Source organism: Dermacentor albipictus, chromosome 1, assembly GCF_038994185.2.
Source record: "Dermacentor albipictus isolate Rhodes 1998 colony chromosome 1, USDA_Dalb.pri_finalv2, whole genome shotgun sequence".
NCBI classification, from domain to species: Eukaryota; Metazoa; Arthropoda; class Arachnida; order Ixodida; family Ixodidae; genus Dermacentor; species Dermacentor albipictus.
Genome location: NC_091821.1, coordinates 486,054,105 through 486,071,759, shown reverse-complemented (window position 1 = coordinate 486,071,759; position 17,655 = coordinate 486,054,105). Strand labels below are relative to the sequence as shown.

General features: G+C 44.7%; 1 protein-coding gene across 1 annotated transcript; it reads right to left on the bottom strand.

Moving 5' to 3' along the window:
• Positions 1–14,174: 14,174 nt before the first annotated feature.
• On the bottom strand, positions 14,175–17,384 carry LOC135911863 (cuticle protein 10.9-like). The gene is made up of 3 exons (XM_065444197.1): positions 17,316–17,384; positions 15,066–15,215; positions 14,175–14,462 (listed from the first exon to the last, which is right to left on the bottom strand). Exons 1-3 carry the CDS (start codon positions 17,382–17,384, stop codon positions 14,175–14,177), a joined length of 507 nt encoding a protein of 168 aa, XP_065300269.1.
• Between the last annotated feature and the right edge of the window lie 271 nt (positions 17,385–17,655).

Here is a 17,655-nt window from a genome sequence, read left to right as displayed (position 1 = left end):
GCAACTGGCTAAACATTGTACAAGTTCGTGATACTAGCCTATGCATGCGGCCCTTTATTTTCTTTCGTTATGGTCTGGCTACCCGCCGTGTTGTCGCAGAAGCTACGGCATTACGCAGCTAAACAGGAGGAACGGGATCGAATCCTGGCTGCAGTGGTCCAATTTCCATGGGGGTACAATGCCAAAACACATGAGTAATATGCATTGGGTGAACGTTAAAGAACCCCAAGTGGTCAAATTATTCCTCACAGTTCCTCACTACGGCGTACCTTATAATAATGTCTTGGTTCCGGAAACAAAAATCCCGAAATATTTGTGTGGCGGCCCTAAGGTAATGGCTGGATTTTCTAAGTTGGTATCGTCGCTCCACACGGCGACGGAGTGCTGGAAGTCGTTCCAATTCTATATCCAAATTCATGTGCTTATACGACACCATGAGCGTGCGCGTGGCGTCTCAGATCGTACACTTGTTTCCTCGAACCCAGAGGACAAGCCATCTCGGTAAATATCTTCCGTGACAGAGTTAAAAGTACTTCAGTCAATCAATCGAATGGTGTACTGTGGGAAGGACTGGACATCCTTTGATGATGACGTCGCGGGAATGTGATCACTCCCATGGGTCTCGATATTGAAAAACCATTTCACACTAATTGTGAATGAGATAGAGACGAAAGTTCTTAATAATATTAATATATTATTATTATGTTAGTATTATTTGTCTAGCAAACATATATACACTAACAAGAAAGTGAAAGCGAGGAACAGGCTGGCAACTGTCACCGGAAGGGGCACTATGCCTGCCTGCTCTTCAGAAAGAAGGACCAATACAGAACCATAGATATGGAAGACAGGAAAGAAAGAGCAAGATGACTAATCTAAAAAAATTAGGCAAGACACATAAAGTACAGTGCCGGTGACGGCAAGTCGCGCCACTAAAGGGCATCGAAATAGAAGAAAATGTTTCAGGTCCCGGCACCCGAAAACAGAAACAGGCTACAGGCTTCCTAAGTTATTTTCTTTCTAAAAACTTAGAAGAGCGCGATGCGATTGATCGCGTCGAGACGCACAGCCACTTGGTTAAAAACATTTGTCGAGCGTCGTAAACAGCAGGCAAAGGAGGTGATAGTCCTTCACTAGCGACGTCCAATATGCAAAGAAAGGCGCATATTCAAATATCTGGCACTAAAGGGGCTCGCAGCAATGGCAAGACATACACGATGAACTGGTCATAAATCTTGTCGGTACAAATGTTCGCACGCGCTCACACAGCCAACCATTAGCTTTTGTAGTTACGCTGTAGCACAAAGAGGGAATCCTCGAACGCGAACACGGTGCCCGAACTTATATTTACGACGCGTTGGTCTTGATGCTGCGTGCGTAGGTGTCGACAAATCAGCAGACGAGTGTAATCAATCTTGCACAACATTTCAAGGCAGACACAGTTGTTATGAGCCAAGAGAGCTGCCATAATCCACGCTCGTAGGTATGTTTGGCTGCCGTCATTCAGGAGGGACTGGCCGGGGTCACAGGCGAAGTTTGCTAGTCTTTGTGCTCGTGTATTTGTCGTTGTGCTGCCTAATACCATATGGTGCGCGCTAAAATCTGCAATGATGAGGCACGCTGCAGCACATACCATCAAAGTTTTGTTAATCTTCTGGAAACAAAATTGCTCGTATGTATTATATAAACGTCTAGAAGAATAAATATGAGCGTGCTCTTTTTAACTGTTAGGCAAATATAATGATTGTCATCGTGAGGTGGAGCCGGCTGGCGAAGATAGCTGAGTTCACAACAAATAATAACGATGACTTTGCTGCATAGCCAGTTGCTGTGGTCATTACAGCTTCTCATCCCAATAATCTGTCTGTTACTGATGCGTTAGGCTAATATATTACAATGATTAGGAATATATTACATAAGCTGGCATAAACTGAAAAACTGAAACCTAAACTGTCAAACGTCTCAAAGGCGCAACTTTAGTCCTATTGTAGTCCAGTGGATGACTGACGCTACCTTCTTCTAGCAAGGATGGGTAATGGATGACCATGTCTCTATTCGAGGGATAGAATCCCTGGGCATAAGGCGCCAAGGATTATAAGCGCACTTCTAGCAGGCGTAGTTCCAAGCTTCGATAAAATCCCTCGAACGACATCTATGACGGAACGAAGCATTAAAATTACTTAACGATCTCCTTTCGGCCTGCCGTCAGAGGCAGGAGTGGGCTCCCGAGCGGTCTTGACAATCTGTGGTTCTTTGGGAAGTTGCCGGCTCGGAAGCACAAGTCAGTCTTCTGGAGAAGGACTCCTTTCAGCTGTCTTTCTTGTGCTGGTCGGTCCTTTTGTGGCCTGATTGGAGAATGTGGGTGCCACAAAGGAAGGGCCCTTCTCCTTTCACGGCGCTGCCTTTTCTGAAGACATTATGTGACTCTAACACCAATGCCGGATATCTTCGGCAGCCTTCCTATCTGACGACTTGTCTCGAACCACTTGCTTGAGAGCTTCGAGCTCTTTCTGGATGTGAGGGCAGTCTTTAGAAGAAGCTGCACGACAACCATTACAGTAGCCGCACTTCAGCATAAAGCCCGGCAAATTTATTCCGCGTTCTTGGCAGACGGGTTCAGTCTGTCTTCTCTAGGTTTTGACCGAATGATAAGTTTCCTGCTGCCTCGGCTCACCGTCTTGTGGCCATGGAAGCGGAGCCTTGCGTAGGCCCTCCTGACCAGAAGTCATCACGGCCGTCCGTCGCAAGGAGGAGAGGAAGCTTGCTACGCGACAACGAGAACACTGAGCTGTAGCCCCTGTCGGGTGAAGGCTCTTCAGATAACAGCGTCATCTCAGTCCACAGAAAGAGCGCCAAAAGGAGGAATGTCAACGCGAGTGCATCAACACACCTAGCATGATTACTCTGAACTCAAGGCGAGGACGCTCGCCTCACGCCATCGGCTTCGTTCCCGAGGAATCCCCAAGCAAACTCCGATTGCCGAAGAGACAAGAACTATCTGTTTTTTAGGAGGAGATCGTACCGAATGAAACCAAGTACACGCAGATATACACGCGAAAAAATTTCCTTACAATCAATTTTCCTAGAGGAAGTGCGCTGGAAAACCGTGACAAATCACATAGCTAGGGCAATCAAAATGCGTTCCGATGTCCAGATTCAAGGAGTATCCGCAGTAGGTGTAATCTATGAAATTCATTTCGCCATTCCCAATCTAGACTAGCTCATCCTCGTCAAACCAGCAGGGGAGCATGTTGTCATCACGGATGTGATCGACCTTGGAGCCATGCGCTACTTCAAACTGATTATAAAAGCAGATTGCGTACCATCGTACATGAATGTCGGTCACTTTCGACACCCTGTTCGGTGATAATTCGAAAACATATATAGGGTGTCCCAACTAACGTTATCCAAGCTGTTAGCTGCCAAAATATTTTTTAAAAATGCGATGCCTGATACAGTGTTCACATCTACGGTGTTTCGTTTTCAGCCCTCGGACAACAGAACACAGTAGGCCTTATGATTGTATCTTGCACCGTGTTTCCTAAATCTTTTTAACACCTTCGCAAACATTAGGTGGGGCACAGGGTATAATCAATGCATGAAGAAGTGCGGGAAATGTGAGCGTGCTGAGGTAAATATACTAAAGGGTGCCAATTTGGCCAACGTCGTGACTAATAGAAAAAGCTTGAGAATGAGGACAATGGACACCAAAAGAAAATAAAGCGCATGTCGCTACATGATTCCTGGTAGCTCTGCTAGGCGGTAGTTCAACGTCTTAGATGTCACGATTGCGGAGCATGGCAAACGCAGTTTGTAAACGTAGAATAAATCTGTCGCGCTAGAAAAGACAACCGTTTATGACCATCCCTTGTAACTAGGGCTGTACAACGGTCATTGACAACGTTGTTCAATGCGGGCTGTACGGTGCTTGTGCCATATGGGGTGCGTACTTTGCAACATGCTGTTTCACCCAGTGTACCTCCGACTGAAGTTAGTATTGAGGCGAGGTTCACGTCTGGCCTCTTTCCTACGGTGGTTCCTGCGATAAAAAAATTAGGATATACACAGTATGACAGCCAACAGCGTGGCCCTTAGTTTCGTCCCGGTGTGGGTTTCCTCACTCCGTCTGCTATTCACTGTCGCCTTTGACCAAGGCTCAAAGGTTAGCACTACTGAATCGCACCACAATGTTAATGGCAACGTTACGAGCTTTCGTGGCTGCCTAAAATGATCCTTACGATCATGGCACAACATTACTCACTGAACTATTTCCTTTCCTCTGGTCCTTCTCAGTCGTCCACAAACACTGCAGACCTCGGTTCCCTAACCATTACGCTTGTGTTTTGTCCTTCGCGACGATTTCGTGGAAAGTTTATTGACTCTTTTTCGAACCCCAAGCCTAGTTTGGTAGTGAAGCTGTATTTCATCATCAACATCAGCCTGGTTACACCCACTGCAGGGCAGAGGCCTCTCCCATGCTTCTCCAACTACCCCGTTCATGTAGTAATTGTGGCCATGCTGTCCCTGCAAACTTCTTAACCTCATCTAACCACCTAACTTTCCGCCGCCCCCTGCTGCGCTTCCCTTCCCTTGGAATCCAGTCCGTAACCCTTAATGATCATCGGTTATCTTCCCTCCTCAATACATGTCCTGCCCATACACATTTCGTTTTCTTGGTTTCACCTAAGATGTCATTTACTCGCGTTTCTTCGCTCACTCAATCTGCTCTTTTCTTATCCCTTAACGTTGTACCCATCATTCTTTCCAAAGCTCGTTGCGTCGTCCTCAATTTAAGCAGAACCCTTTTCGTAAGCGTCCAGCTTTCTGCCCCATACGTGAGTACTGGTGAGAAACAGCTTTTATATACTTTTCTCTTGAGGGATAATGGCAACCTGCTGTTCATGATTTGAGAATGCCTGCCAAACGCACCCCAGCCCTTTCTTATTCTTCAGATTATTTCAGTCTCATGATCCGGATACATGGTCACTACCTGCCTTAAGTAGATGTATTCCCTTACAACTTCCAGTGCCTCGCTACCTATCGTAAACTGCGGTTCCCTTCCGAGACTGTTAAACATTACTTTAGTTTTCTGCAGTGAGCATGCATTGCAATTGGTCCTCTGAGTTACTAAGCAAAGCAATATCATCAGCGAATATCATCGCAAGTTATTAAGCTTTGTAGTGAAGCTGTACGTGAACAGCGTTCATTTCTGTGGAACAATTACCTGAAGGATTGCAGCTACAAAGCATGAAGATATGGTTATGTGAAATCACATATCGTTCCTGCCCACTTGTGAGCCAGCATGCGACGCACTACGTTGTGATGGCAAGTGGAAGCGTTGGGCTGCGGCAACTTGTGGTAGAAGCGTTTCACTCGCTCGATGGTAAATAGGTCTACATCGGCGATGCCTTCCAAATAATCATTATATAATATCTTCGGACAGAAAATGATGAAACGTTTGTTAAAACCAATTGCTTGACGCATGCCTGATACTTGACACCGTGATGCAGCGTGCCTTGCCAGTGGTATTTTTCTAGCCGCGGACGAGCAGTTACAGTCTTTCTGGAAACCGTAACGTTGCCTGCTGCGTATGAGACGCCGCACGGGTGAGCACGCTAACCATCCTGTTCCGTCAAACCCACACGCCACAACCCTGAACTGAAGAGCATCATTAGGCTTACAACACTGGTATAAATTTCTTGTTGCAAACGTGAATTTTGATATCCGATCGACGCGTGTGTGGCTTAAAAAAATCACAAGAAAATTTACAAAGGAGATGCGGCTTTTAAGTAGTGCAATAAAAATTTTCTTCCGACACCCGTAATTGACCCACTTTGCCAACACATTACCCACGGGCTACCACATAGCACACATTTATTACTTTAGTGTGCTCCCAGAAATAATTTCCTGCAAAGTTCGTAACTATGTCACACACACTTGAAAACGCGCCAGAGTGCCACCCAAACCGTGCCCTCACTTCCTTTAAAGGTCAACTCTTTGCGGTATTAGTGTCTGTCTACTCACCCAGTAATCAAATACGTGTGTCATATCCAGACCTGTAGACCGGGAGAAAACGAGTGTATAGAATTATTTTTAATGCCACCAAATTGCACATAAGCTTTAATAGTGCTTAAATAACCCATAACATATTGCCAAATTCACGTCAAGTATGAAATCAACTGAACGTTTAGTTCTCGTAGGACAACAGGAAAGCTTGCCGATAAAATTAAGGCCTGGTATTCGTAAATGGGGAATTAAGGCGTAACGCTTCAGTTGTTTCTACGCACCACTAACCATATGTGGGCCCAATCGCAAGCCATTTGAAACTGACTGTCACATTTAACACTCACGAACGCCATTCGTGAAAGGTTGCGGAATGGTGTGAATATTTCGCTTTCTAATGTGTTAATTCGTAATTTTCTAGAATAACCGTAATTAACAAGCAGGTGTTGAACTTTGTCCTACGTCACTCATAAGAATTTGTAAATTTTCATGCAAATAGTGAATGCCTGCGGCATTTGTTTTCCCTGGTCTGCAGAGAACCATTCTGTGGGCATCGTTATAATGCGAATTTGAAGAAAGAGTGTATTTGGTAGTTAACACCAAAGCTCCTAATTATTCCGTGAAGGTCGAGCTTCGCCCGTACATCACCCGAAACACGTTACCATTCTTCCAGGCGTTCACTCAGTGCTACATTACCTTTCTCTAAAGACGGTGGCAAAGCGTTCGTATAGCGCTTGCATTCGTATCTGATCACGAAAGCAGGACCAGTTGCTCCATATCTGTTAAAAAAGATTATGCGGGCGCACCGCATTCATTGCATCAAGAAATACGTTTCTATATTTCCTGCACGGTAACAAGTGTTATTCTCCTAGAGCTAACGTCAGGCATGACAGCGGTGACTACGCTTCTAATCTCTCGCCCAGTTGACGTGCGGTGAAAAGATTCAGCGGTAGCGTGGTCAAGCAATGACCAGATATTCAGAACATTCATCCAGGTTTTAATGAAGTGCGGTAGTACATTTTGAATTCAGTGGAACTTTGTCGTCAACCAAATGCCCTGGTTGGGCAACTGCTTTATTTCAATTATCTATAACACTTAGAGATGGCCTTTAGAGGGTGCAATGACCTCTATTTTGAAATTCCCACAACCATTTGATTTGATGTCGTCTTCGTCAACAGTAAGTACCTAAAGTTTTTGATTAAGACCCTAACTAGTAGCAGCTCATAACGCTGGTACACCTTCAGCTCAGCAAACGAGGAATCGTAGTTCGGGAAGACATTGATATTGCAGACATGATCGACTTAATAGTAGCCATCTATAAAGTACTGCCAGCGTGTCATCGTGGAACATCAGCGGCGAGGGAATGTGTGACGTTGCTTTTTTCGCATTCTCGTACACATCATGCTTCATCACTCATTCATATAAGCGACGTTGGAATCTACCATAATTGTGACACTGCAGACATTCTATGAACTTGGGTGGGTGACTTCGCTGCATACTGGAAGATAAAATTTTTGAGAGCCAACTATTTGCACGTGGCAATGGGTTGCTTGGAAAACCACCGGACACAGGTATACTTCTTGTAAACTGTAGCATGACTGTTACAGGCTTCCCTTCTCCCGGAGGATAAACAAACTGAAGGACGATTCGGACCACCTAGTTCAGACCAAGAACCGGCTTAAGGCAAAGAAACCATGCCAACCACGGGAAGGGAGAGGCCTAGGGAAGTTGCAGAATCATCGCTCTGTAACAGTGCTTTCCTGAAGTTGAGGGGAGGGGGGGGTTCTTATAGTGGGGGACGAATTGCGAAGCTCAACGACACAAACTGGGGTACACAGTTCCAATAATCATGGCATCTAACGCACAATTTTGTTGTTTTTTTAAGCAAAAGTAACCTGAGAAGTAGCACACCCTACTATTTCATTGCCTGAGTAGCTTGGGTGCAGGATACAAGGTCATACGCTGTACTTTTCATAGCTTCTGACTGTAAAATCCCAAACAAGGCCAACCCTAATTTAATAATAACTGCCTATGAAATAATAAATATTGAATTTCAGTATTCGGCAATCGTGATCTCTGCTAACTAGTCTTTTTCTCGGTCACAGTTTCAAAAATAATTGTGTAATTTGCATTTCTCTGCCCTCTTCTAATGAGATCGTTAAATAAATGGGCTGTTATGGTGCGACAATAAATTACGTATGAATAATCATGCTCATCACAAGATATTTTTTGATGCATACTGTAAAGTGTAGACTAATGCTTAGCACAAAACAAAGCGGTATTTTAATTATTCCTCCACGTGGTCTAGCTGTACGAGCGACGTCTCCTTCAGGTGGGGTCAGCCAAGAAGTCAAGGATAATAAAAACAACCGAAGCTCCTTATTAGGATTGATAATTGGGCAAGTTGGTACCAATCCGTCTTCTACAGAGTGACATTGGACACAGACGAGTAAAAGAGCAGACCACAAGTGCTGACTATCACTTGAATTGGTAGCATGTAAACAGTTTCCGGTGTATCTCCACGCATCACTTCTTACAGCCCGCGAATGCTCACGCACAGCCTGCAATCATTACAAATACAAAAAACAGACAATGAATAAGCGCTTGCGCTGACCGCCCTCGAATGCTTTGAGCTATCACGAAGGGTGCCTTTCTGGCAGGTTGATATGGCACAACATGAATTCGTGCATTGCAGTTGTGCGATCTGTCTTGTCATGTGTTATTTCATTGGAAGCTGCGTCTGCCTAGCCGTGACTTGCAAGTGGAGACATTCGTGGGATATGTCACGCGTCGCCCATAAATTGCGCCAAAATATAACACGTATGCACATGCCACGTATCTGGATTGAACCAAGGTAATGTTCTTTGCGGTCACATTGGAGCGAAACAGGTTATACATTGCATTTCGCCTGATTACGTAAGTAGACGTTATTATTCATAAAATTCTCAGGTAATATAATCAGAGCACAGGTGTAAATGAGAAAATTGTTTCGCACGCTGGAAAATTCCCGTTACTGATTTTTGTTTGTGGGCACGTGCGATATAAAAGTATTATCTAAGCCTGAAAAAAAGGCCGCGCCACGCAATGAAATTGCTGCTCGACTAGTCGCGCGCAAGTTACGTGGTACAAGTGGCACAAGCAGCTGTTTACATTCTATAAGGTCACTTGGTAGTCGATCAGCGCTCTACAAAAGCCTGTGAAGTGGTTATTCTCTAAGTGTTATTAAATTCCATTTTTTTTTTCATTTGCTATTCCTTTCATTTTTTTCGTCGGCTATGAAACCAGAATCTATCTTTGTTAAGGCAGAAAAATTGTAGTTGCTTTAGCACTCTGCTGGTTGATCTGAAGTTACTGTTGCTTACATTCATGCAGCAGACCTGAAGCTTGAATCGGCTATAAAATTGGCAGGTAATGACGTTAATACGCGCCAACCCGCACCCTCATAACTTTATACGTTCGTCCGTGTTGCAAAATATATGCCCAAGGGCACTGTCCCTCATCGTACTTTTGGTAACAGTGGGGCTGGCCTGCCCACACTACGTGGCTAGTGCACTAGAAGAGGGTAGTGTGTTAAGGTGCGGCTAGTGCCGCTCAATGGCATGAGGCGGCAAGCGTAGAAAGGCACGGCACCCGGGCTCCAACAGCATCGCTGCCTCCAACATCCGTCGCTCATGCCTGCCGTTGTCAGTTGTGCTGGAAGTGCGCGGCTCGCACGTTCGTCGAAGTTGGTGCTGCCTGCGATTTTTTGTTGTTGTGTATGCAGTTTAAATGACGCATTCGTTTAAAATAGAGGCTGGCTTTTCCTTCAAAGATTCCAGTTGGAATGATACGCAGGGTAGTCACCTGTGTCTAATTATGTTTTAACTATTATTATTAATTTTCGTTACCTAGCTACCTGAATAATTACTGGAAGAAATAAACAATCTAGTTCATATTGCCTGCTAAATGATAAATGTCATTTACTGCAACAATTATTAAGCTGTTGGTGTGTAATATTCATAATACCAGAATTATTGAATAATTACCTTGCTAATCGAATTGTAATTGATTATTTTTTCCATAGCCGCTGCGTTGATGCTCAGTCGCCTTTTAGAAATGTAGTAAGCAATCCCTCTAAATAAAGTTCATCTATTCTTTGAGTTCTGACTGCTTACGAAGGAGTAAACATTCCTTGATACGTTTTTCAGGTGTTATATGTAATTGGACCAATTGCATGTATATTTATGCAGTTGGTGATTTTGTGGAGCCTTACGATGTATAAACTACCATTGCGTCTTCTACCGGTAACTGTTATATAGCATTTGCTAGCTTTACTATTAAATTTGATGTAATGAGTTGGCTTCCGCTACTTTTCAGTACATTTAGTCTTTCCTAATCGGCCTAAAGCAATGCTCCCCTTTAGAGGTGGTGAGGTAGTTCAAAAAATAAATAAATAACTTCCAAAAATTCACAAGCCCTACAGGCACAACAAGCAGTCGTCGTGGAGCCTGTCGGGAAAAACAAGCGGCTCTCGTCCAGCCCATGCTGAAGTGGCGCCACCTCAGGGGCGTAGCCAGGGCGGGGCGGGGGGGGGGGCTTATGGGGCTTCAGCCCCCCCCCCCCCCGAAATTTTTTCGTGCTCTCATGTGCCGCCGACCAAAACAACTCCCGGCGCCAGAAATCATGCTCGATTTTGTCTAGAATGTCCTTAATTCACGCTCGAAAAGACATTTTAGCGCGAACATTGCTAAATCGCGCTGGATTTCGGGGCAACGCCCATGCATAGGGAGTCTCATATCGTAACGCAAGGAGCCCCACCGGGCACAATATTTCAAGGGCGTTTTGAAGGCGAGCGGGCTCGTCTCGGCATCTCGCGGAGGCCGCGGAATCGACGGAGCGCTTGGATTTCAATTCTGAAACGTTGTGGGTATAAAGTTCTCATAACATTTTGATGCGAAAGGTCCATTGACATTTTCAAAGTTGTGCTTTAGATTTTCAATTCCGGAACTTTTTGGGTTTAATGCTGTTGTAAACATTTGACGCCAAAGGTGCATCGACTTTTCTAAAGTCGTACATCGGGCCATACAACTAGACAAGCCAAATCAACATACTATTAGACAAGTTGACAAAGCACGCAGCGAGGTCCGATGAGACAAAGCGTTGTGGTGGTTCATTTGTGCCTTCAGGTCACCGAAAAGAATATAAACATTTTTTTTCACCTGCGCCAAAGCATCCATGTCAAGACACAAAAGCCACCATTGTAACTAAGTCCTTATTCATTTTTCTACCTAGACTTTTATTCGCGAGGATATATTGAGCCTCTTTCTCATTTCTTCTTATTTTATTTTTTTCGCAACCCGCGGGCTGCCGTTCCAGCCAGAGCGCATGCGTTTTTCTCGTGCTGCATCGATAACCGCGGGCCGCACTTGGATGCGCGTTTGCTTTTCTCTGGCTGACTGCATTTTCGCCTGGCAGAGTTTTGGACGCTTTCTGGCTAGCAGACGAGAAAAAGAAACAATGCATAGTCGCTCGCCGCCGGCACGGCGGGGTCTCGATGGATAGCAACGCGTTCGCTTGAGCGCAACCTCTCCGGAAAATTTGTCTCGCCGGTGTAGGATACCGAGCAGTACGCGTGTTGTTTTCTGTGGATCAAGCGTCACACGTTTTCTTCGTTATTCCTTCGGTAGCCACACTAGGTGCCCAAAGTAGGCATTCGATTGTAGCCAACATGCTTTCCTTTGGGTTATTCTATTTAGCCGCCCCCCGCCCACAAAAAAAGAAGACATTGTTGCGGCGCAGCGAATTTTCGTATGGTGAAAGTTCGATTTGGTTACTTCTTTTGCGGAAAGTAATGGGCTACGGGACGCTTCAGTTGCCGGATACTATTTTATTATTGCGATAGCAGCTCTATGAAGAATCCAGGCGCATTCCTGTCGTTGCCTTCATGTTCCGTATAAATAACGGCCAAGGGCGATAACATCGTGACCGCGCGCCGCATGCTCTATGTGCAAGTGAAAGCATGCGGGGGGGAAGGGGAGGGGGTGAGCCGACGATGGTGGCTGAGTCTTGTGTGCGCAAGGGCGAAAAGCGGGGAGGAAGCGCGCCACCTTTTGTCGCACGCGATACATTTTGGGAGTGGAGGGAGTGGGGGGGTGCTGTGATCTGGGAATCTGTGGTTGCGCAACATGTTTATTTGCCTTGTTTGACGCATTACATATAGTTACTTTTTCTTAGGTACGTAGATTTATTGGTGACTTATGCGTATATTTAAATATCTTGTTGCGAGGTTTTGTGCATATGCGCAGTGAACATTGTTTCCAGTGACAATTTTTTGCCCTGTATCAAGCTGTATCTTCACATTTGTATGTTCCATTGTATCTTCGCATTTTGAATGTCCGAAGGCGAGTCAAATGATAGTGAGACAATCCGTCTCGCGCAATAATGGTTCAGTAATTTTCGAGGCATGTGCGTAGCACATACGCATCTCATTTACAAGTGACATGCAGAGGTGAGGTTAAATGTTCTTTAATGCTCTCATACAAGGGGTTGAACATGGTTGCGTGACATAATGGACACTTCAAAAGTTGAACAGCTTGATGTCGTGACGTTTTTCACAAATGAAGATGTTTCCCAAAAAGAAATTATTCGCCGTATGGCTGCCGTATGCGTTGAACATTGCGTGTCATTGGCCACTATGAAGCGTTGTAGCAAACTGTTCAAAGAAGCACATGAAAGTTACAAAGACGATCCATGACCGGGCCAAAGCAACCGTGCAATCACCCCCAACACAATTGAATAGGCCGCGGTTGCTCAGTGGCTATGGTGTTCGGCTGCTGAGCACGAGGTCGGGCGAATAGAATCCCGGCCACGGCGGCTGCATTTCGATGGAGGCGAAATGCGAAAACACCCGTGTACTTAGATTTAAGTGCACGTCAAAGAACTCCAGATGAGGGTGACGACTTTTTTTCTGCAATTGTGACCGGGGATGACTCATGGTGCCGCTACTACTAGCCTGAAACACTACGGCAAAGCTTACAGTGGAAACATTTGAATTCACCGCTCCAAAGGAAAACAAAGGCCGTCATTTATGCCGGAAAAGCCTTGACTTCTTTTTAGATCGTTAGGGGCCACTATTGATCGAATTTTCTAAACCTGGAGAGACTCTAAATCGTTTCAGATATTGTGAAAGATCGGATCAGCTGCGTGTCGCAATTAAGAGCAAACGACGTGGAAAATTGAGCATTGGGGACATCTTGCTTCACGACATTGCCCGGTCCCACGTCGCTGATGTGGGTGATACAAAACTGGCAAAGTTCAAGTGGGAAACGCTGCAACATCCCTCATGCAGCCCAGACCTGTTGCCTTGCGTCTTCCACATTTGGTAAAATTTGAAGAAACTGCTCAAGGGAACCAGATTCGTGTCGGAAGATGACGTGTAGTCATTTACATATTTTCGAGGCAGCAACCGAAGGAGTTTTATGAGACGGGAATTACGCGACTCGTTAGTAGGAAAAGTGTCTAAATACTCATGGTGACTACTTTTAAATAAACTACCCCGTTTGTCATGTATTCGCATTGGCTCACTTTAATTTGACTCGCCCTCGTATATGTTGCAGAACTCCTGCTTTTTATATGTGCGCTCTGTTGCGACTATAATTTCGGAGCAATTACGCGCAATGCACAACCGGTGACAGCTGCTGCTGCGCAATACATTCTAACAAAGGAAAGCGTCATTTAGATTTTACCCTGGTCGTTGCATATCTACAAAAATGTAAACAAGGTTGTTGAATGACATATATATATATATGTCATATATATATATATGTATGAGGGATCATATATATATATATATATATTGATCCCTCGACTAATTTTATAAGGAGCAGGTCGAGCTGCAAAGTGAGCTCCCCCCCCCCCCCCCCGAACGACATTTCTGGCTACGCCACTGCGCCACCTGGAGAGGCCTACAAGAGGAACGTGAGCCACGGTCCGGCCCTGAACACACTACCTCCTTCTAGTGCACTCTAACATGACATTGTGCACGACAGTATCTTATATCTTGGTACTGAACAAGTATTTGAACGGTGCTGCATGTTGGATCATTTATTCCAAAAAAGATTTTTACTAGCGTTTCGCGCAGAGAAAACGCTTTAAATATTTAGTCAAGTCCCTAAATAGCACAGGTGACGTAGCTAGCCAGCCCAGGGACCACCCGCTTCAGCAGGTGCCGCCACAGGATTAGCGTTGAACACGGCGTCTGCGCTAGCACCCGGAGCGGTGCCGGGCTCATTGGTGTCCACAGTGGCACGGAATCCGTTGGCATCGGCCACGTACTTCACTGTGCGGAAGAGGCCGTTTGCGTCACGATAACCGTACGAACCAGACTTTGCGTTGCTGGCGTCCCCTTGTTCCTTGTGAAAAAGCTGGGTGCCAAATTCATCCGTAGAGTCGTAACCGAAGCTGTACGGTTGGGGAGGCTGCTGGAAAAGAAAAAAGAAAGTGAGAATTTGTAAACAGGTGACCAAGAGATACACTTAGTTGAAACAGATTAGTTCATAGTGAGGAAATGTCAAGGTGCGCTTATGTTTAGCACCGGCCAATGACGTTGTTGATCGCACTGTTTAGTGCTTGTAAAAATTACCGCACACTTTCATGTCGCTAAACTGAATCTCTTTCTAGGTTGAGTAAATTAACAAAGGAACACGTTTTCTTAAACTGTGAATATTTTTCCGAAGGACAATAGGTACTTCTTTAAACAGAGCTGACTGTCCTCTACTTCGCGGAGAAAGAACATTCGTCGATAATTTTAAACTTGCCTTTATATTAAATGAAAGTCGTGTTGTTACTGGCGTATTGTGGAACGTGGTATTAAAATAATTGGTGGCAGCATAAATTCTGCCCCTTTTTATATCGCTGAACGCATTTTACAGCCTGCACCATACTATGTTCTGTGCCTTTCTAAACGAAACACATGCTACTAAAATTAAAGTGACACTAGGACCGTGTTTATAGTTTAAATAATAAGAACCTGCAATGAAACATCATGCGTCCATTCCTGTTTAAAAAAGATTGCATTTGCGCACGTAGGAGGCACCAGCAGCGGAGATGCCAGGAGTAGCAGCCGCAGCATACAGTGGTCCTTGGAAACCCGCGCCTTGTAAAGCATACTGCTGGCCGCCGCCGAAGATGTTTCCACCTCTAACGAGGGTAACAAAGGCGAGGAACACAGGGACCTGCATTGAATAAGATTAATATCAATATTGTTGGATAGGCCACTCTAGAATTGCACCTTTTGTTGGTTGCATTAGATTACACTTGTATATTTTTTTTACATGGACGCGATTTAGTGTTTTCCTTCTTCCGCGTTGAATAGTCATTACGAGAGAGTCAAACGGTCGCGTGCCTTAACAAAGGGCTTTCGAAACTTCTGAAATGTAATAAATTGAATATGTTATCAAAGAATAAAAGCCACCACTTGCATCATGTATCTAAGGTCAGGTGTCATGATTGAGTACGAGTAGTAGTCCTTGGCATATTATGGCTTTTTTTAAAGAACAACAATGATAAAGGCGGACAGTTTTTTCGCGCAGTAATGGAGCATTTCATCATAAGCATTGCTTGCGGCTCTTAACAGAGTGTGGAGCGAATAATTGTAGAATGGAATTAGCGCTTGCAACCTGAAACATGTACCCTCGAAACGCGTCTGAGCTTATGCCCAATTAGAAAGTGATTGCCACCCATGAAAATAACATTACTACTATGACATACTACTAATAACATACTACTACTAATAACATACTATGCTTATATCTATGTGAGCATCTGTATGCGCTCCTCTTCCGTTACCTTAGATATCATATCCATGGATGGGTGATCGCTTGGTAGTCTGTAGCCACGATAGTTGAGTGGTTAATGTGGCTAGGAAAGTGCCCCTCCTCATGTTTTATAGGCCTCAGATGACTCGACGTAACCGCCACCCTCTCCAGTTCAGGAGAAGGAGAGAAACGCTTGTGCCCACTTCGCTAGCATCATTTGGCTATGGACGATGAAGTGGCGAGGAGGTTTGGTCGTGACGAAACGCGCCTAGAGTTTTGCACAATTTGGGCCCGCCGAGAAGGACAGAGCTGCCTGCTGCAGCTTTGTCTTTTTTTTTTGTCTCTGGAAACAAAAACAAAATGGACAAAATTGATGTTGCTTTCGTGCTTTCTTAACGCCCAACTCATGTAAGGGTAAAATACATTGCATTTTTTTTTGCCGGATACCTGGAATGATTTGAGAGATCTTAATGTTAGTAGTTTTTTTTCGGTTGTTTGGAAGGCTTCCCAGAATCAGTTGCCGTTCTCGCCCGAAGTGCTAAGTCTCTTGTATCACCGCTGCTCTGTTTAAGGATATAAAGTGAGACTATAGACGAAATGCGTATTATTCCGTAACATCTATTTCCTCGCTATTTTCCTCTGCTTCCTGCTACACTGCTTTCCAAAAGTATTTTCTACCGGCAATTAGTACATGCTCCCTAGATGGCCCTAGAAGCACTACACATTAGATACACACACGTGTATAGACAAACATGCACGCACACGCACACGCACACATGTATATCACTTCCGAGGAAGAGCTATATAAACAGTCTCTAGTTCCCCGGCGCGGCGTTATCAAGCTCAATCTTACGGCTGAAGAATTCCTGATACAACTTAGCTGCCACTTGTATACCACATTCAAACGTGCCACCCCTTCTCTACGCATATTACTACTTTAATACGCCGCTTATATTTACTCTACCTTGAAACGATCGCTACAACTCCATTTATTGATGTTTATTTAGTGGAAAGGAAACTCGCACCGCTAGCTGCAAAATTAGACATTGCATCGAATCTGCAAATTTTCATGGGCTCTGCTTAGATGTCACCTCTATACGTGCCTGAAAAGTATAAACGAAGAAGAAGGATTTACTGAAGAAGAATATTCGCAGCAAATGCCTGTTCTGAAATTCATGAGAGGGGAAACTTTCTCGAAACTTGAATTTAAAGTCTCCAAAACTGGCGTTATTTCGCTCCGCGTATTAAAATACAGCGATTGCGAGCCTCCACGGCAGGACGCGGGACTTTTCCTCCTTGCTGCCTTTTATACCGAGTCAAACCAAGGTGCAGAGGAGTCGAAGCCCAGAAGAAGACACATATTGCCACATTTTGTTGAATGACTTATTTATGTATTTATTTATTTATTTATTACAGCAAAGCTGTTAAGGGCTAGTGTACCCCATATCGTGTCCGCGCGCAGAAAAAAAAATATCAGCAGCAATAGCTCCAGTCTTGTCGTCTTCTTCCACAGCTTGCCCGTAGGAGCCCCTTGGCGCTACCACATGAAGGCGCTCGTGCCACAGCTCCCGCATTCAGCGCCGCCATTAACTGATTAATTAATTAAGAAGCATGAAGGCTTAACCCATAATTAAGATAGACGTTAATGAACCGTCGGGATGTACCCAGTGATAAAACACCGGCGCCGCGTGTTTCAGCTTCGCTGGTTAACCATCTGTACGGAGTGTTTTAAGTATTTACTTCAGGTCCCTATAGGCCTGAACGATTTACTTGGATGAGTGCGTTTTTACAAACAAAAAAGTACAAATGGGGTCATCTTCAAGATGGCAACATCAGTAATTACAGCAACGGAAGGAGA

What these genes read in the sequence shown, in the direction of transcription:
- LOC135911863 (XM_065444197.1), bottom strand. Translation starts at nt 17,384, where the DNA reads ATGGCGGCGCTGAATGCGGGAGCTGTGGCACGAGCGCCTTCATGTGGT. An exon ending in GCGCCAAGGGGCTCCTACGG is followed by an intron (nt 15,216 to 17,315) that starts GCAAGCTGTGGA and finishes TATTCAATGCAG; the next exon opens with GTCCCTGTGTTCCTCGCCTT. An exon ending in CCGCTGCTGGTGCCTCCTAC is followed by an intron (nt 14,463 to 15,065) that starts GTGCGCAAATGC and finishes TTTCTTTTCCAG; the next exon opens with CAGCCTCCCCAACCGTACAG.